The sequence below is a fragment of the Parambassis ranga genome, chromosome 4, assembly GCF_900634625.1.
Source record: "Parambassis ranga chromosome 4, fParRan2.1, whole genome shotgun sequence".
Lineage (NCBI taxonomy): Eukaryota > Metazoa > Chordata > Actinopteri > Ambassidae > Parambassis > Parambassis ranga.
Window position 1 is genome coordinate 18,539,089 of NC_041025.1, and position 21,136 is coordinate 18,560,224.

General features: G+C 39.7%; 1 protein-coding gene across 12 annotated transcripts in view; it reads left to right on the forward strand.

The window, feature by feature from the left end:
- sgip1a (SH3GL interacting endocytic adaptor 1a) overlaps window positions 1–21,136 on the forward strand; it is a 54,594-nt gene continuing 33,458 nt past the window's right edge. For 5 of the 12 annotated variants that reach the window (XM_028403491.1, XM_028403500.1, XM_028403503.1 and 2 more), the window contains exons 1-4: window positions 1–116; window positions 3,420–3,552; window positions 8,588–8,722; window positions 12,552–12,596. In XM_028403491.1, the coding sequence (XP_028259292.1) occupies window positions 8,671–8,722; window positions 12,552–12,596 (97 nt within the window). In that variant the 5' untranslated portion in view covers window positions 1–116; window positions 3,420–3,552; window positions 8,588–8,670. Of the gene's footprint in view, window positions 117–706; window positions 786–3,057; window positions 3,145–3,419; window positions 3,553–8,587; window positions 8,723–11,613; window positions 11,787–12,245; window positions 12,597–21,136 lie in introns of those variants that run through there. The other 7 variants (XM_028403498.1, XM_028403494.1, XM_028403495.1 and 4 more) reach the window with 7 other exon arrangements.

Genomic DNA, 21,136 nt, shown 5'->3' on the forward strand with positions numbered 1-21,136 from the left:
AGAAGGTTAACTTGGAGTCGCAGCGTTCAAAATACTGTGTGCATCCTGTGAAACAATAAGCTAACAGCCTTTCTGTATGCTGATAAAAAAAGGGGGCGAATCATCACACTGATCAGGTACAGTACTGTTTGCATGCTGGAGCCAACACTGTTATAAACTATTTCAAAATCAAAGGCAGGCGTGAATGAATAGACTTCCCTATTATGCAACACTACTGGGCTGCACGTCAAAATATTGTTGTTGGAGGAAATTACTTCTCGGGACAGTTTAGATTAATTATTGATAAGCTGCTGCATGGCCAGGTGTATGGATCAGTACACAACCTCCAGACATTTACACGTGGTATTTTAATGGCAATTACTCATTCTGTTAATAAACAGCCAGATTATGTAATGTTTAGAAAATTGGACAATTTCCTGCTTCACTTTAAAAACTGTATTCAAAACACGTTTCTATTCCTGACATTTTCATAAATAACATGAGCACATAAAGAAGTACTGGCAGCTTAAAAAAAACAACTTTCATCATCAATTTTGTATTTATAGTAAATATTTATATTATGTATAATACTATAATATAATACTAAGAACATACAAAGAAATTAAAGTTTATCAGGCTCGTGCTCCTAAGAAGACGGACAGGACATATGTCACTTCCGGCGACCATCTTTGATTGACAGGCGATAAACAGGTGACCCTGTGGAGCGATGACTTTTACACATTTCAGGGAGGGAAGTATTTTCCGTCTGATTACAACAGGAAAGACTCAACGTGACGAATATAAAGGTTGTAAGTATATTATTTAACCTCAGGGTAACAGTTAGTAACAGTAAGACTCAATGTAATCGTTAGTGCCACGGTTTTAACGAGTTTGAACCGTAATCAGTTTGTTTCACCGGCTTTCTTTCAGTTTGCTAGCTGAAAAAATGGAAATGTGAAGCGAGCAATGTCGGACAAAATCATCCTATCTACAAATACAAACGTCAGCTAGCTTAGCTCACAAACACGGCTTGAAATATAGCATTACTTTAAAGGAGGGATAGTTCTGAGCTTTTGTTGTGTTAGCGAAGCTTCTAACACAATCCAACATTGTTAAAAAAAGTATATGCAGCTTAATTGAATTTTTATTCGTATATAGTCTTTTAAATTATAAGGTTAGTATTTACAGAACTCCTGAACATTACAATACCTTTTCTTGAGGCCAGTTTCACACACCAAACCACATCAGATTTTATAATAAAGGTATCACTATTATAGTGGGCTTATATTTGTTGAGACAAGATGGTAAAAAGAAAAGAATCCTCTAATAAACACGAACATCTGGTGAACATGTGAACATGTAATTCAAAAGTTTCATCCAGTCGTTTGTAGTTAATGAGAACATAGTCAGAAGTCAATGATAGTAAATGAAAGAAGTTGCCTGATCTTTATTTACAGCTGCTCTGTGTGTTTTTGGATTTTGCTAATCCTTGTGCAACCATGGAGACACTGCAAAACATGTTAGATCCCAGAAATAAAACAGGAAACTGGCATTTTTTTAGTAACACGGATTAAGTTGGTTTCATTATCTGAGTCAGCTTAGAGTTTAAAAAAGGTGGTTGTAACTTTTCCCAGATTTAATTGTATTGGTTATTGTAGGCATGTTTAAAACACTCGCAGTGAGCTGTTCCTACTTGATGAAACAGTTTACTGTCTTCTTTCTAATAATGACTTCCAAGTGCACAGTGTTTGTTTCTGATTACTCTTCTGTGCTTTTGTGAAAGTTGAAGCAGTGCCTTTTGGGACACTAGCCTTTTGTAGTCTTGACAAAAGTCAAGAAATCAGGGGACCTCTGGCAATACTTAAAACATCATGTAAACAACAACCCAGCTGTGGTAAGAGGACGAGAGCAGAAAGAGGAGAAGGGGGCCTGTGTTTTGCCATCAAAACACAGGAGAAGGGGGGCTGTGTTTTGTCAGTTTATCCAGTTGATTTGTTGAGCTTTCTGCATTGCATAATTACTATAAGTTTAGGAAATTAACAACTCATTTGATTAATTAGATTGAGTATGTTTTGTAAGAGCTGCGGTGTTGGTGCCTGTGGGGAGAATTGAATCAAAATATCAGACCAGACAAAACACCATCAGCAGGTAATGGAATTTCTGTCCAGTCAAAGTGCAAGCAGTTTTACAGAACAGTCATTTGTTTTGTTATTGAAATTAAGCAGGTGTTGTTGCATGTGATGACTCACATGGAGACGCGCCTGAGTTGTGAAAACTGGCTACCCTTCCCACACTTCCATCCAGTTTCAGTTCTGCTAGCATGGACCAGCCAGAGTCGGATTAATGCAGTAGTTTTTAATGTGTTCACTCTCTCGGACATCTTGAGAATACCTGAACAGATATAAGTTCGAAGCAATTAAGATGATAACTTGAAAGCCATAGGACACATTATAGGTAAAAAAAGTGCAGTATTAAATATAGTTTAGGGCTTTGTGGCGTATCGGCTGAAATGGAACAGCAATTCCATCCCAAAGGGTTACTGCACATGTGAGTGTTGAATTAGAGTAAGTTCAAGTAAAGGTTGTAGTGAAATGTGGGAAAAGTTGTGGGGGAGAATGGAGTTTGCCAAGCTTCAGCATGATGAATGAGGAATGAGGTTTTAGTTTTGGGTGTATTTTGCCTGGGAATTCAGCCTGGGAAAATGTCTGATCCCTGTTTCCTATGTTGAGCTGTAAAACCCTGAAATGCAGCATTATTGGGCAAACGACGAGTTCTGTGTTACAACTGTGCTGCCAAAGATTTTATGATTTTTTTTTTTTTTTTTTTTTTTTTTTTTTTTTTTTAAATCAACCGAGAAAGAATTTTATGCAGTTTAAAGTACATTTTGTAATAGTTTTTGCAGTACATTTAACATTTATGGCTTTGCAGTTGATATCTAATATGGTGGAAACGTGAAACAAGCTAGCTATAGGCTAGCTACTAATGATTACATATTAATATTATATATTAACTAATGATACATATGAAATTTTAGTTGTTCTTCCCGTGTTTTATTTTATCTTTTTTCTGTGTTATATCCCTGAATTTGAGGAAATGAAGACATACAAGATCTAGGAACATATCCTTGCATGCTTAAATCCAGAATGTGCTACTGCTGGAGAAGGAGTGAGTCATTCATGCCGCCTTTGCCATAGATTTTTCATGAGGAAAGCCTTATGTGCTATAGTGTGGAGGAGTAAGTATTTCCTCAGAGTGTCAGTCATTCAAGCCCACCTGCAAAGGAAAATACCCATGATTTGTGTTTGTTTATTTCTGTTTAATTATCTTACATTATTTTGTAAAAAAGTATATCATTTTTCTCTATTCTCGTCACTAGTTGTGCCAATTTTTGTACTTTCAAAAACTACATCCTAATCAATGTTTATTCTGATTATTTTCAGGTGTGCGTGGTTTAACAAATTCAAATGGACTGTGGTATCAAGCACTAACCTGCTAAAACAGAGCTGAAGGGAAAGGGGAGAACATCTTGGGACTACACTTTCCTTGATCTGCCGAGCCAATTTTCACATTAAGGTAGGTATGTTTTAAAAATGTATTTTAGCCAGTGATAAAATTAAATGTGTTATGTAGTCATGTGTCCGTGAGCATCATTGATACTGCTCATTTTAAGAGAGAATTCACCGGAAGTGTGCCTGAGGGGTTTGGGAGAACTGTGTGTGTGTGTGGGTGAGCGGTAGTTTTCTGTGAGGAAAAGAGCAGAGCATTCTTCATGATATGACGCTCTGTGAGTGAGTAAGACAGAGGGAAGCATCCTGTATGTGCTGGGTAGAAGTGCCCATCAGTTTGTAACTGTGTCCCACTACCCAGAATTGTTAAATATAAATGTAATATTCATGCTTTCCAAATACTTGGAAGTCATGGATGTTACAGTTACTGCTAGGCACTGTATCAATAAGGTGTTACAAAACCTGAATGACGTTGTAACCCTGATAAGCCATTACATGCACATGGACATACGCAAACTACAGTCGTAATCAGGACATTAGTACACATGTAAGCAATGTGCAAACACGTTCAAAAACAAATTCTCCTGCTGCCTGTGACGATGATAAAGTGTCCTTGAAACCATCAGCAGTTGTGGTGGTGTACACTTTAGGTGTTTAGTCTTATCTCAAGCAATTACACCTACACATTATTATTACACATAAATTAAACTGAAATCTGCTAAAAGAGTGACATTCTTTTAGGGTTACCCATCTGCTTCCTTCCATTGCAAAAACATAGACGCAAATCACACAAACACATTTTTCATTATACACTGGATAATTTCCACAGTGCTATTAATCTTATTTCCTGTCTTCCCATGACTCAGAAAATGTGGTGGATCTGAGGTTTGTGTGCTTATGACTTCACACACGTTCAGAGAGACCTGTAGAGTGGGAGAGAAGGAATAGCCCTATGAGCGCCATCAATTTTGTGAGCACACTTCCTCTGTCATGACTTTTCAGTCTGGCTCATAGCAAGTTACAGTAAGTCAGTAGGCTGGTGTATTCCTCTTACTCTGCCCAGAAGCACTGTCAGATCCAGGAGTTTTTTTTTATCTCCAATTTTAAGATGCTTCATGAATTATGGGGCCAGTTAAATGCGTCATTGGGAGGCCTATCTGGGCTCCTATCAGCACGTCACACCATCTACACACACATAACCTGTATTAGCAACATTCATGTGGGTGTCCAGCCAAACTAGAGTGAGCCAGTAAGCAAGCGTAGGCAAGTTCTTTCAGTTTTCTTTCAGTTTTAGCAACTATACATCAGCATTGGACTATGGGGTTGTCTTCGTGAGTTTTTCCGACACAGCTTTGTGTGGTTTCTGTTTCCACCTTAGCTTTAGGCAAAGAGATGTTTTCTTTATAGGTATCAGGTGTGAGTTCCAGACATCCAATACCAATTAGTATTAGTTTAACAATCTATGATCACTTTTTAATTTAATTTATCAAATGAAGTTGTTAGGGAACACAGAGCCGGTGTGTATGCTATTTCTGGCGTCTTTAAAATACTCCTTTTGAAACTCCTTATAGTGAGTTCATCTGACTCCATTCTGTCATCTCAGCCTGGCTGTCCAAGCAAAGTGTACAGTACTCTTGGGAGTGGCCCGGTTTAAACTGCTTCACTGTTTATAGATATAAGCTGATTGTAAAGCAAGTTTTAGAGTGTGTTTATTTAGGTATGGGCCCTGTGTGGAAATGGTAATTGGTGTGAGTTAGAGGGACATGTTGGACTGGTGTTGACATCCTGGAGACCATTAGGGAGACCACAGAGCTGACCAGCACAGTATCAGAGAGATGAGCTCATCTTTTCCATCTGCTGTTCTGAAGGCTAGAAGGAAGGACTGGACTGGGGTTTCAGGGGGGCTGTGTAACTTGGGGTTGACTCTGGATTGTGTTTGGGGTCACAGAAAAGTCCAGGCTTGACAGTTTGTTATTCACTGGTGCTATTGCGAGCGAGCCAACAGGAAGGCTATAGTTCAGTTTTTCATCTCAACTGGGTTTTTAATTTGTCCAGACTTCACCATTGATGTTGTTGGCTTTAGCTGGCTGGCACAGCTTTCTAAGTCCACCCATTGACCGCTGACTGATCCGCTGACACCACTGGCACCTATGATAAAATAACACTGTACTATTTGTTCAAGGAGCTGCAGTAATTTCCATCTTTTGCAAGAGTGCATGCAGCAAATTGAAATGATACTTCCAATGGCATCAGACTAAACAAGACAAATTTACCTATGAGCTGGCAGTCAGCCTCCTCAGCAACATCAAGTAATTAGGAAGTGGGTGCTAATTACACAGACAACCTTACTGCTTGATGTAGTGTGGATATGTGTGAACGTGTGCAGCAAGTAGGGTAATGACAGAAACCTGTGTGTCTGCCACAGCAGTACTAGCAGACAGAGAGCGTCACGAGTGGCTGGCTGGCACGTAGGCACATAGCATGGCACCCAGCCATGGCCACGCCTTATTGCCCTGCATGCCTTCCCCTGCCAGTGAGTGCACCGTTGTTTTGGTTTGACTGCACTCACTGCAGCTTAATCAGTGGGTGGGTGTTTGTCTGTGTACATTTAATGGCTGCTGCCTAATCATTGTCCCTCATCAGGGTACTTTGTGGGTGGAGATTTGCAGGGATGTTTCTCCAACAGTGTGCAGGAAATGGCACGAGGCCTCGGGACATGAGACGTGACAGTTGCAACATGAGCTCAGGGAAATCCCAGTATAGAGATGACGTTTTCTGAGAGGCATTTTAACTGTTAATCTCACTTCTATCCGATTGATGAGAGGAACACCTAACAATCTATGTTAGGAAACTATTTTTACTCATCATCAATCTTTGTTCACATGTAATTTACACAGACCATGTATCGTGAAATGTGCTAAAACATTAAAGAAGATCATCAATGCATTCATTGTCTTTCAATGTCAGCTAGTGTGTGAACCTGATGACTTCATACTTTACCCAAATTACCCCTTGATCTGCCATTGGCTTGTTTAACATCTTTGTAAACGGAATTTCCCTGCTCCTCAGTGCCTTGTTTTCACAACTATAAAGATCACATTGCTTTCTTCATTGGAGATACAAAAAAAACCAGAATTGTCAAAGTCAAAAGTCAAAAGCACCCAAATCTTACCATGCAGTATCACTTTGTCTTATACGCTTGTGGCTTTAAGGCTTGCAGCCTGCTTTGTTGTCTGAAGTGACATTAATTAATTGCTTAGGCTTTAAACTGTCAATGAATTAATTAATTTCATTCGGACAGACTCACAGAATATCCAATCAGAATATACCCTTCTGTAATTGACATTTTTTTAACCTTATTTCAAAAATAGTAATAAAATATTAGTGTGTGTCAGCATATGTATTGAATCCACCAAGTTGTTTGGCACCAGTTGTGGCTGATGCAGTGGAAAAAGCAAGTACAAAATACCTATTTTTGTTTTATGGGGAAAATAAGGATGCAACTAGAACACATTTGATGAATGATCAGCAATTCAGGGACCTGAAATGGCATCCTCATACCTCATCTTCTAGTCCCAGTGGTTTCACACTTGCCAGATTGAAACAGCAGCTCTGCTAAATGCAGCTCTCCTTTCTTAACTGTATTCACACAATAACAATGATGACCCATTTGAATTTGTCTTGTGGATTTTGCTGGTGGTTTAAAAAGAGCTTTGGATCTGCAGATAGAAAAAGACGCATTTCTGAAAAATATTTGCCAGATTAGAGCAACACTGCACCCCAGAGGCAGAAAGCATCAGCAAAGGTGGAGAGAAAGTAGGTCAGAGAAAAGACGATGGGGGGTGTTTGTGGATAGGGGGCTGAATAGACAGATACAAGATAGAGGATGAGAGAAGGAAAACAAGAGACTTAGGGTGAGGATAATGAATAACTGATTTTCCTTTCTTCAATTTTGAAATAAACATGCTCTGTTTCAAGGTTCTGCCATCTGGGAGGGATAAGGAATGTGCCAGAAATGAGAGCATACGTGCCCATATAGCCTGTTTCTGAATAGCAAGTGCTGTCTGTCTAAATGTCAAAAGACTGCTCTGCTCTCAGGAGAGAGTGTTTTACTGAGATAAGAAACCAGGAATGTGCTTGACAGTGACAATGCAATGAAATGTCATTGCTGTCTCGGGTATCAAGCTTACAGTTTAATGCTAAATTATTATAGTCCACCTGATTTACCAGGGACTGGTGTAACTAATACTGAGATTACTTTTGTAATGCGTCAGTCTGAATGTGATTTTTATACTTTGAAATAGTCAAAAATATATCCTGCCCTGTTTCTGCTTTTTCTGTTTTTGTGATGATAGCAAAAAATGGCAAACATCAGAGAATGACGTGGTTGAAGGGGTATATAGGAAATATAGCAGTGTGCTTAAGCGAACAGCAGATGGCACTATAGCATGTGTAGATTTATCTAGGAGCCAAAGCATTAGGTAGGAAGATCATGATCATGTAAAACTTACTTTATAAACACTGAATTTTAAGTTAATCCATTTTATTCCAGCTGACTTGCTGACGTGTGCAACAGTGCTGCAGTATTTATATTACTACTTTCTATTCTACTATTTCTTACTACTAGTCCCCCAGTTTGTGCACAGAGACTCTCCTGTGAGACCAATAAAGGATTATTTATTGTATTTTGTTTATATATTTGGTAAAATGTATAAACATTTAAAAAAGTATACAAAAAGTTAAAGTGCGCTGTGTGCAAAGGCCATTGCTTTTGTATAACTTTACATGAAGGATAACGAAACAAATATCTAATATAAGTCTTCTGTCAGTTCTGCAGAATTTGTGCAAGGGAAAATTATTCATCATCTGTATGTCTGCCAGAATTGAGGTAAAGGACATGTTGACCTTCAGTGCCTGATAAGTCTGCGCTCACAGCCTACTGTACCACATTATTATTCTCTACAGGTTGCGTGAATGCTTTTGCCGGTGCACTCGCAGCTTGCAGTTGTCGGCATACACATTTGTCCTCTGAGCAGCTCAGCATGTTTGTTACTCTTCACCCCTTGGTTATAACTCTTCCTCTTCTCCCTCCTGTTTTCTAGGGAACGACCTACGTCCTGCATTTGTTGTGCTCCCTTCTCATCCTTCTGTCTTGCTGCAGGAGGATCCATGAGGGGAGCTGTAGATGGCTGAGGAGCTGTGTACTGGCTGGTTTCGGATTGTTGCAGGTACAGTAGGTAAAATACCTTTTTTATGGCAGCATCGCACCTAGTCTCTTTTTCAGTTTTATTTATGCGTTGTCTCCACCTGGTAGTAAAACCAACTTATACTGTGTGTGCTTGTGACTTTCACTTTTTTTTAGTAGACACTGTACTGTGTGGTGTGTATCTCAGGAGGTGGAGGAATAGTAAAAGAAAACAGTCTTTCAGTAAGAGTGACAAATGGATGCACAAGTAGGTATGGATGACAGGATAAGAAAGCCAGAGAAATAGGGCCGACTGTGGGGCCATGCCATTCGGGCACACTGTTCAGTTCTCTGACGCTTCCCATCGCCATTGTTTCCCTGTATCGGCTCTAAATCTCTTGGAGATGTTTGACCAAAGACAATCAAGTCTTGCATGCAGGATATGGCAGGTCAATAAATCTTTCTTCAGAGCAAAGTCATCAGCTGAGATATTCATCTCGATTTTCTTATGGATTTACCATTTGCACATTGACAGCTGTTACATTCAAATCAGTATGTGACAAGCGACAACAGAGAGTTTTTATGTTTTAAGCATCTGCTTGCAGTTCTGATGTCACTAGTAATGTCACATGATGTGCATCATGTGACGTGTGTATCATGTGACAGCCTGGTTTATTGCTAGCTGTGGCAATGTCAGAGACAGACATACAATGATAGACTAAAGCAGTTTTACATTTCGTTTACTAGTAAGCATTGTAAACAATCCTCCAAGCAGCCAGCCAACTCAGAATTAACTAATAGAAGCAATTTCACTGTCATAGTTATGTAATCTGGAGGATTTGATAAGTGTGGATTATATGTGGTGCTTCTCTGCATTTTTACTGTCATAGCTATATTGCTTTGCTCAGGAAAACTTGCCGAATCTAACATGATTTTTACATGTTTGTTTGCTACACTTTCAAAATTTTCTTAAGAAACCTCTTAAACTGAACTCCAATTAGTGTCAAATTAATACTCTGTAATACACAGCTATATCTGTCTGCTTGTTTTAACTCTATTATAGCTGTCTGTAGTCTTTGTTTGGAGTTGTATTCTTTCTCTCAATATGTTTAACCCTAATTTATTCATAATTACAATCATTACTAAGCTATTCTTAATCCCTCATTTATCAGTTTTGTGTAAAAGGGGAAAAAGTAAAACGTTCCAATTTTTATTTAGCTTTGGCTTAATGGACAGCACCATTTTCTATGTACTGATCCATCAAGATTGCAATATCTGGTTTGTTGTGCCCCAAATCCACGTATTAACCACAGGCATGATTGTTTGTTCTCTTCTCCATTTTAAATGACATAAGTGTGTGTCTCTACTCAGGCTGCTTCTGCTTCAAAATAGAGCTTATAGGGCATTAGGCTTTATTTAGCAAATCCCCCTCCCTTCCTTCCTCTTTTATTCTACAACACTCCACTTGCTGACTTTATAGCACTAATCAGCTGCATCACCGCTATACATAGTTTATTTTTCAGTTAGTTATAAATAAAATATCCACTAACATGTTAAGTATATTGATGCATTTGTGCTCTTCTCAGCAGTGAAGCCACAGTACCTGGACAGTGGTAAATATCTTTCATGCTTCTCTGTGGACACTAGATGGCACTGCAGGAAAAGATGCTGTTTCTGTTTTAGCCTGGAGAAGTGAGCAGGTGTGAGACAAGAGAAGAAAATGGGAGATGTAAAAACTGAGTAGTAGTAGGAGACAAAAGAAGCAGCAGAAGAAATAAAAAGGGGAAAGGGCAGCTTTAGAGTTGGTCCACAGAGGGTAAGATGAGGGGGTTGGAAGCTACAGCTGGGGGCAAGATTGGTAGGAGGGGAACCTCTGTTTGGGGGCATCTGCTGTTGAGGAGCTGGGCAAAGAACAACAGAAGGATGAATGAGGGAGGAGGCAATTGACAGCATGATGGAGGCAGCATGACAAAAATAGCTCAATGAAAAAGGGAAAATCAGCTAAGGAAGGGGAAGCATGACTTTAGAGATTTCAGACTAGAGACTAGAGAATTTCCTTTATACACAGACTATTATGGCACGTGTGGTAACTCATGCATATGTAGTACTTGTTAGGTTCATAATTCACTTTCTAAAAATGATGAATAACGCTCTTAAAAATACAGATTAGTGACTGATGTAAATCTCTATCAACTAGAACTGAAGTTTAATCCTCTCATTACATTTATGTTAGCAGAATCCTAACCCTAGGTTATTAGGAAAAAAGCACAAAGATTACTTCTCAGCTTAAAGGTCTACTTCATGTTCCCAAAAGAAGCATTTCTTCTTTTAAAATTAAAGAAAAAATTATTACATTATTCATATTTATATATATTTTTAATTTGTTGCTTTTTTATCCATGTTGTTATTTGTCTAGAATAAAATATCACATGAATAGCTCTAATTTTCATAGAAACATATTTTGATGCAGTATTTCTCAAGCAAATAATATAAAACAAATATTGAATCACTTTTTTTTTTTTTTACTGTTTATTTATAGGTGTGCTTGATTGTCAGTCTCCTGCACTCTAGTGTGTCCTTGTATCCATTCACACCCCCCCCCTTCTCTTTCCACTTGCTTATAGAAAATTAGTACAGTGCACGCACACGCACACCCACACCCCTCTCCAGAGGCCTGTCTGTCATCAGCCCTTGCTTGTTGGTTGCAGCTGTAGCCTGCGTTGCCATGACGTCACACTGATCGATCCTCGTCCCCAGTGCAGTGGGAAAGCACACAGACAGAAAAAGGCAGCTGAGTGAAACAGACTGGCAGAGAAGAGGGTCAGGTGGGAGGGAACCGGTGAGGAGGAGGAGGAGGAGGAGTAGGAGGAGTAGAGAACGAGAGGGCAGTGTGAAACCACACTATTTTTCCATGAAGGGCGGGACACAGCGGCAGGAACACATAAGCAGCTACTACAGAAACAGTCACTGTGCAGGGCAAATACTTTGTGCAGTGGTGCGTTATAGAGCGCTTGTCCTCAGCATGGCTGACTTGCACCCACATGTTATTCTCTCTGCAACAAAATAATTAATGTCGTTCAGCGTTGGTCAGGCTTGGCACACTGCATTGGCATAAGGTAGGGTGAAGGGGAGGGGTGCATGTGCGCGCATATTTGTGTGTCTTCTATATTTACTCTGAAGATGTCTGTTGGCTTTTTAGTGCGTTTATTGACTGTGTAAACATGTATGTGTATTTAGTTCATGCTCACAGATATTTGTCAACCAAGAGAGGTTACTAATGTAGCGTCCTTCTTGGGCCATGGTGTCAGGAGATTCAAGCTGTAAGCCATGTGACTCCACAGAGAGCTACAGGGATTGGCTTAGGCCATGTGTGACCTCAGCACACAGGCTCCGTCCCTCCTCAACACTCCTACCACCCCCCTCCCAAGCACGCACGCACACACATGCTCAGCCCTCCCTCCCTCTCAGTCTCTCAGTCTCTCTGCCTTCCTCCCTCCCCTCTCCCTACCCTGCCTTTTTTTTCTCCACTTAGATTTTTCCCCTCCTCTCAGCATCCTTGGCTGTGTGTAGGTTAGAGCCGCAGTAGCAGTAGCAGCAGCAGCAGCAGCAGCAGTACCAGCATCCATGGCTTAAGCCCGAGCTCTGATCGACAGCTAGCCTGGCCCCAACCCCTCCTCTCTCTGTTTTTCTATCTCTATCTGTATCTCTCCCTCTTTTGGGCTAGCTGACAGGCGACGTCTGGGGGTGTTAGAGGCTCACTGTTAGCCAGGGCGTTAGCCATAAGCACACAGCTGCTCTGCTGGCCATTAATTCTACTGTATATCTGTAACCGGGGACTTCTTCTCTTTTCCCCCACCCAACACCTCCTGCTTTCATTTCAGGCTCCTTGGAGATAGAGGAATGCAAATCTGCAACCATGATGGAAGGTAAGATGATTTTTTTTTTATACATTATTAGGCTGTCCCCGTTTTCTTTTGTAATTCAGGGTAATCCTCCTGTATGTCCTTGTCCTACAGTGCCTTATCCACTGGTGAGTGTGTTTGTGTTTGTGGGAGGTTCAAATGTCATAAGCCGCCCTGCTATTTTGAGTACATGCATTTTGGTGACTTGCATGTTATTCTTAGGAAAAGGGCACAGCCACTGAATGTCTACCACAGAGGCACAATGGCGAGGCTAATTGAAGCGTGTGTACCTTTGTGAATGTGTGTATGTGTGTGCATATGTCTGAGTACCCCCCCACCCCCCCTTTTCCCGCTTCCCATCGTAAAGGATTATTTGGATTTATTGTGCAGTAGGGCTTATGTGCCCAGCTGGCTCAGTTGTATAAATTCTCTTTGTATGCTGTGCTCTGAAGCACATGCACACGCTCACCGGGCTGTACAACTCTGCTGTACTCTCACACTCTCGTTGCCGTTTCACTCGCATGTGGATTACATGTCTGTATGTGGCGGGTGTGTGTTTGTACATCTGCACCCACCCATGGTCAAACCAATACATCTCTGTTAGTGACCATTGTTTCAGTATCATGTCCCTTTAATTGATGACATCATCAGGGGCAGGCCAGCTCTGCAGCTGGCACACAAAACCTTCCATCCGTCTGTTTCATGTGATACATCTTATTTCTTGATATTCTGTCTTGAATGACTAGTTGTCATTTATATCATCAGAACAACCTAAAGATGTTTTTAATCTACCTTGTATTATGTAAACTGTCATGTCCTCAGACATTAAAGAGGTATGAAAAGTATGTATCAGATGTATAAGGATAAATAACCATTGATGACAATCTGTGGTTAATTACAGTTTCTAGATGCTAGATGATGTTGAAGTCTGTTTATTCCATGCACTCAGTAAATGAGCTTGATTCAAGTGTGCCAAGGAAGACTCTTATTAGCATGTTGTCTGGTTGTGGTTGTGTGTCTATGATTGTTTGCCTATCAGTGTTTGGAAATGTATTGATACTGCTCTCGCATGCATTGTGTAGGTGCGCAAGTCCTTGCTATTTGAAATTTAAGTGAGTGATTCACACCTTTATCCTGTTTTGGATACTTAGGGCATCCAATTGCTAGGTTTGAGGAGCTTAACTGAGCTGACAGCTACAAAAACATAGGCTTTTGAAAATTCAGAGAGAGAATATTTCCTTATCAAGCATAATAGTGTGAGCACATGGCACAGGCTGTAATGACAGTCATCACTGCTGGCACCTGCTGAGACAGGTTATGATTATGATGACCATGAGGCTGCATGGCCTGTCTAAGAAACAGATGTATTTGTAGGTCACACACGCTTCACAAGTGGCATCAGCTGTGCTTTGTCAAAAGTGTCACAGAACTGCTCAATTTTATAAATACCTTTTTTTTTCCCCAGTAAAAAGCTCTTCTATTTAAGCTCTAGACTAGAAAAGGGATGAGCTAATTTATTACTTCTGTTCCCTCACAAGTATGCTGTCTTGTCATCAGCTGTATTTGTCATGAGCCAAGTTGTTAGGTAACAGTTGCAAAAGAAAAAAACAGACTGTCTGGAAACCTCTTCCCCCTCCATTAGCATGGCTAGCACAGGCTTAGCGTCAACTGTGTGAGGGCAGGATTACAGTCAGGTGTTAAAATTGGATGCTAATCCTTGTTAGCTCTGCTTTTTTAAAGCCCGGTGCCATGGCCAGCACGATTGTCCCTGAGTTACACACAGGGTAGATGTGAGGTGGATACTTAATTGCAATTCAGGATGAGGGAGGTGGGCTTTGAATAGCTTGGGCTCTTGCCTTGAGGCAACACAGAGGATAGAATACATGGCAGCTTTGCAACAAAAACAAAATAATGTGCTACCGATATATATATCTCTGCAAAAATAATCGTGGCAGGTCGATTTCTACTTTGACAAGGCTATTTTTAACTTCCCAGACACCCCCACCCCCTTCTTTTAGCTATATAAGTAGGCACCATGTATGTCCTGAAACAAAATGCCAACACTTCTCTCACTGTAATTTTCATCCATCTCTGCCATACCATGCCAGGCTACAATGGAAAGAGAAGCAAATAACTTTAGGTTATTTTTTACTCATGGCTTTTTAACTGAATTTTGTCATTGTTATCTTCTGCTGTCTCTATAAGTGAGTGTGACAGGCAAAGCTCGGACATGAAGGCGTCAGCATCATGATTCCAGACTGTGACTAATGTTGTGAGACACTAAACTAACATATTTCACTATATGATTTTAACATTGTTTTATCTTTCCCTGTAATTTTCCAACACTCTCGGAGTCTATCAATATAGCCATGATAATTTGCTATAAATTTCCTGGATTAGTAGGTGAGGTTACTGCATATGCGGTTGTGGTGTACAGTGTGTATACATAATTTAGGCAGATGTCAATTTGAGAAACATAGCTCTTGTAGTTTTCTACATTCATTGTGCAGCTGAGATTTTCACAGCTTTCCACAAATAGCTCTGATATAGCATGAGATTCTTAACCACACTGAGTCTGAGTTTAGTAACTGTAGCAAGAGACAGGAGACTCATTTACGATCATGCATAAATTACTTTTTTCTTAATGTTGTCATGTTGTCAGCCCTTTTTTAAAAATAAAAAACACAGGAGCTACTATTCTCATATTTAAATGTATCTTGACATTTATCCCTTCCACAACTGGTTAGTTGATGCTGACATACTGCGTTGTGTTTAAAATGAGTGGACTGATTACAGGGGATGATGTGAATTTTCTAGGACAAATCTGTATTAGCACAACTATTAAGTAAATCTTTGTGTATACATAAAAAACATAAAACTTTAATAGACTGACATTTACTTAATGCTCCCAGGAGCTTGAACTTTCACAAATTTCACTGTGTACAAACTTAATAAAAATATTGGTGGATTATTTTTATTCCGAGTTGGGGGGGGGGGGGGGGCGACCTTTTAAATGTAATGGCCCTATGGCATTTCCTGTGGCACCATCCCAAGCAGGAAGCTGCAGTCTCTGCACTGATAAGGCCTTGAGAATAGTAAAACAAGTGTGTTGTCAAAAGAGTGTAGACTACATTAAGCAACTGTAGATTGCACTTAACAATGTAGGTGTTCTTGGGACACATAGTCTTCTTAATCCTAGTTAACCAGGAATTAGACATTGGGAGGTCCAGTATTTAAAGGTTGAATGGCTGAAACTGGGATAAACTCCTGACTTGAATGCTGCAGAGAGGGCAGAGCGGACATCAAACCACATTTCAAACATTTGTTAAGGTGGCTAATTTAGTACATTTCTGTAGTTCAATTGGGTTTGGTCAATTCTGTGTTTCAGGCTAAGAAATGCAATCTTGTTGGTTCTTGTCCACTGACTCGGCTGCTTGTCACAAGCTTAAAATATCATCTTTTTCAATTGAGTTGAAATAAGAACAACATGGAATTGCTGATGCATTAAACAGTATGTGTTGCCTGTGGTCAAGTGACTGCACTTTGCTTGCAACTTAACATTAACCCAGCTCAGTTTCAAGACTTCCATACATGCAGTATTTTGTTGTCTGCTTATGAAGTATAGAGGATGCTTGTATGCTTTATATTTTCTATTGCAAGTAGGACTTTTGAGGCATGGTGGCATGTACAAAAGGATTTTTGAGTTAAGGTATAACCCAAATTTATTAGGTACTAATGGCAATTACTGTTATGAGACACATTTTAAGTATGTGAACGTCTTAAACTCACCATAACTAGGGAGTAAACTTTGTGTCTGTGACATAGGGGCTTGGGAATGAGTGAAAAAACAGGAGATTTGGGGCACAGCCCAGGAGAAGGATTACTACTATCAATTAGTCAGCATGTCTCCAGGTCATCTATGTTCAATTTATCATTGCAATACAGCCTCTAACCTTTATAAATCATATTTGTTTTGACTAATGATTAGGCTCCCAAGTGCAAATATAATATAATATGTTTACTAATTATAAGCTGTTATGTAATATGATGTGTAACAGAAAGATGGCCAGTGATATCCTATGTATGTGACATCATTGTAGTGTTACTTCTTGAATGCTTCTATGCTCCCCTGCTGAGATAGGTAGCAGTGATATCAGGGATGTACTACTGTCAATGGTGCAAACACGAAGCTCATATAAGCTGAATCAATTAAAACAGCCCTTGGTAACCTAGAAGCAATTTTTATGATGGTGAGAAACTGTGCAAGCCGCTGCTTATGAATGTTAATGTGAACTGCAGAATTAAATTTTTCTGTCTGTCCTCCTTTTTGTTCCCAATTATTCTCCTTCTGAGTCACAGTTTTATTCCATGTTTGCCCTGCTAATCTTTTATCGATAAAACCCATACACGTATTAATACATCTGTTTGCATTGTCTCACAAAAGCTTGCAAGCAGGTGTTAACTTGCTAGTATGCCAATTTTGAAATTCCTATTCTGGGGTACAGTGTTATTTCCTGTGAAACGCTCATTGAGGGTGTGTGCTGTTTCTTTATTGAAATGTGTACCAAGGTGTTCATAGTGTAATTCTTACATCAATATGCACTGTGGAAATGCATGTGCATGAATGCTAATATGATGCTTATATGAAGAAATTGATGCATGTATGACTATTTAGTCATCAGACTGAACAGTGTGTGTTTTTCTCAAAAAGTGTGGCAGACGCAGAGGAAGGCTCATTGTTGGAAGTATCTCAGAACAGTCTATTGTGTGTGTGCTTGACAATAAGTTTGACAGAAACCCAAATGAACTTTCCCATCAACAAAGACACACAGAGGCAGTGATCCGGGAGAGGAGGAGGTGAAGGGATAGCAGTCAGAATGCCTCTACTAATACAATATTCATTCATAGGCACAACATCCTCAGAACAGTCTGTCCAAACCTCAAACACACACACTGACAGAATTATGTAATGATGCTCAAGATTCAGAGCCAGATAAACAGGCATGTTTGTGTAATCTAGTGGCAGCTGGGAGAAGAAGAGGTTCTCCTACAGTGCATCCAAACTGTTTCCTTGAATGAATTATCAGATTTAAGCTGTATGTGCATCAGGTCAATAAATAATCTCCAAGCACTAGTTTCATCTTCATCTCCTCATCGGTTCTCTACTTGTTTATTTTAATTGGTATGTGTTGCTTGTTACACAGGGCACATTAAAAACAAACACGACCACGCTGTTAATCAACAGACTGTAGGTGCTGTTTTCAACCTGACAGGGCCTACACATGGATTAGAGGAGCCTGCTGTCAAAACAGTAGGTGATTTTGCTGTCAAAGGTGTGTGATCTAATTTAATCAGTTGCTCCAGTTTTATCATTAAAAAACAGTTGAGTGTGGCTGCTGCAAGACTGATGGCATCACTGTGCTGGCTCTGTGGGGTGCGTTTGTGATCCATCAGCAAACAGAGTTTTGGCAAGATGCAATTAGATGTAGTTCAGTGTCTTGTGCTAGATTTATTATATGGACAAAGTTCAATAATTGACAAGTTGTGGTGATTATTTATCTGTGTGAAAGGTTGATTTGTGTTTTATCAAATCCATATGGTTTAAATTTCATAATTTGCTGGTATACCTTGTAGTGCTAGTAGGTATATGTGACAGCATTATTGAGTAATTACTCAAAGTTGCTCTTCACCTGCAATTAATGAAAGAGCTCCATAGAAAGCAGCTAATACAAGCTGGGGAGTTTGAAGACAGTGTTTTTTTTGGAGAAAGGAGCAGGTAAACAAAATGATAAGTGGTGGAGATGAGTTAAAATGCCCAAATAGGATAGCGTGAGAGAGGAAGAGATACACGAAGAACAGCAATGCGTGCCAGAGCCCCAGAGGGAGAAGCACAGACAAATAGATACAGAGGGAAGGGAAAGAGGGCAGCATGATCATCGTGAAAGGCCCTCTATTTTGTTGAGTCACTTCCTATTTTGTAGGACGTCAGGGGGCATTTTTAGAGCACATGTGGTTGGAAGGCTGGTTTGGAAATAAATAGAGGAGGTTATATCCTGAGTATTTCATGAGAGCTGTTTTCTTCACCGTCATACATCAAAATGACAGCTTCAGGTGTGTTGTCATCTCTTTCTTATCTCCTCATAACCAGTTGATGAATGTTTGTGGAAAGCTTGTCCACATGGCCAAACCCATGCACATTATTATATTTTTCTCCGGCCCTTTTTATAATTTGCCTTTTGTTTCATTTGTAAGGCTTTCGTTCTTATGCACATTAAAGCTCTCACAGTGGTAACCATGTCTGGTGTGGCCTCTTTCTTTTCTCTCTGCTTCTGCTACACCATCAGCCTCCTAAGTGTCTCTTAGTCTGCATTCTCCTGTTGAAGTAGACCAGATCTTATGCCAGTTAGATAGGACTGAGACATGGTGGCAGGGTAAACCCTCAGGGAGCTTGGATTTATTTGGCCATATAATATTAATGTGCCTCTTTGCATAATGTATTCATCTCCCAAGCTGACTCTTAGTGCTTGGCTCAGTCTTTCAGCTTAATTAATGTGTTAAACCCTGCTATGGAATATAGAATTTTTTTTTGTCTTTTTCTTAGTTTTTGAGGTCAACACCAGTGCACATGATTATTAAATGGCTGCTCGTGCTTTGGTTAGAGATGTTTTTGCTTACATGCCCTCAGATTGCATCACCTGCTTCAGTTTGTGATTTCCTTAGTTTCTAGAATAAAACTTGCTCTGTGAATATTATAATGGTGTCTGGTATACTGATGTCATACAATGCCATACAAAAGGCAAGATGTACTTTCCCCTCTTGATACATTGATCAGTACATGTTCCCTTTTTAATGAATTGCACTTTTTTCTCTACTTCATTAGGAAAAGTGAAAGAAGGGAACTTTTTACCATTGTTCCTCTGTCTGTAATAAGTAAAGTACAGCAGTAATTAATATGACATGAAATACAAGAAAGATTACTGACATTGTTGCTTTTTAGGCTTCTGTCTTCAAGAATACTACAAATGTTTCCTGTTAACACTATGTTTATTATTAGGAAAAAGTAGTTTTTTGTCCTCCTCTTTATGTGTGACAAAGCGACTCTGCCATATCTGCGGATGTGTCTCGGTCAAGCATTACATGTGTATTTGTACTGTATGGCTACAAGCCAGGCCAGTGCAAACAGATGTCAGTTTCAATCAGCGGAGGATGCACTAGCACAGTGACGCAGAGACACTGCTACAGGAAGAGATTAGCAGCGTTTAGATTCATACTAGGTTGGTTGAGGGACATAGCAATGAGGGAGGGATAGAAAGGTTGGGGGTAGAAGTGTAATTCATGAAAGAGATAAATGTAGTGTTTTGAGGACCTGATTAAATGGAGAAACATTGTACGTGTTGCAGTCTCATGCCAGCTGTGTGTGACATGGTTTTAGCCTTGTTCTGTTTGCATGATAAGCTCCTGGTTTAGTGTAAGGCATATTATGTATTTGTAGCGTGTGTACATTGGACTATAGGCTAGCTTTGCATGTAGGCTTATCTTAAAGACTCGCTGCCTCATTTCCTTCATGTTCTTACAGCATTTTTGTAATGTTTTTTCAACCTGACTCATGTTGTCTCTCTAAACTAGGTCATTGTTATTGGCCCCTAAGATATCACTAGACAAATACTGGTCCCAGGCTGCCTGTATGTTTTTTGTCTATGCACGGTGAGCATTAGTGTGTGCGGGTGGGAGGGAGCTGTTGTGACTGAGATATCTAAGTTTGTTACGGTCGAATGTGCCTCATAAATGAACAGGTGCCACCAGTCAGAGAGTCATACAGCTTTGTGTTGCAGATCTATATCTGTGTCACATCCCTTTATATATTCACTTGCCCATATGTACGTTGTTTTGTTTTTTTTTATTACACAGTAAATCGATTGACATCCTGTCCTATAGAGCTCTTTCTTTGCATCGCAGTCTGTGTGAGCTTATGTTCACTATCACCATGTGAATAATAAACAGATTAACAGTACACACATCTGTTTGAAAGAACTGTCAAGGCTAGAATCATTTGTGCACTCGAGATTAGAGGGCAGACATTTTTCTTTCATATGTGAAGGTAGCTGTCAAAACAGAAGCATACGGCACCTTTTAAGTTGTAGTTGATAACTTTAGAGCTTTCTCCTGGTGGAACCTAGTTTTTGAAGACTTCAAACCTCTAAAAAAAGCAGCTCAGGATCTATCATTTTGGACTTACTGTTGAGGAGGGCTGTTTTTTTTGGTTGTGAAGCACTTTGTGATGTCTTGAGTTTATTTAAAGAATGTTGCATACGAGAGTACACTATAGTATCTCCAAAACCTATTGCTTCACCTGTTTATAATTTATAATGGATTTATGCTTCAAGAAACATTTTAAGTAGCTTTATTTGTGAATTTAGTTAAAACATGTCTGGCAAATTGCATGACTTTCCAGCCCATCTGATAAGAACCATCAGCTCAGCAACAGCTCCAGAAAATGTGTGTGTGTTTTGGAGTCAGTTTAATTTGGACTGTGGCTATTTACTCCCACACAACGACACTTTTAT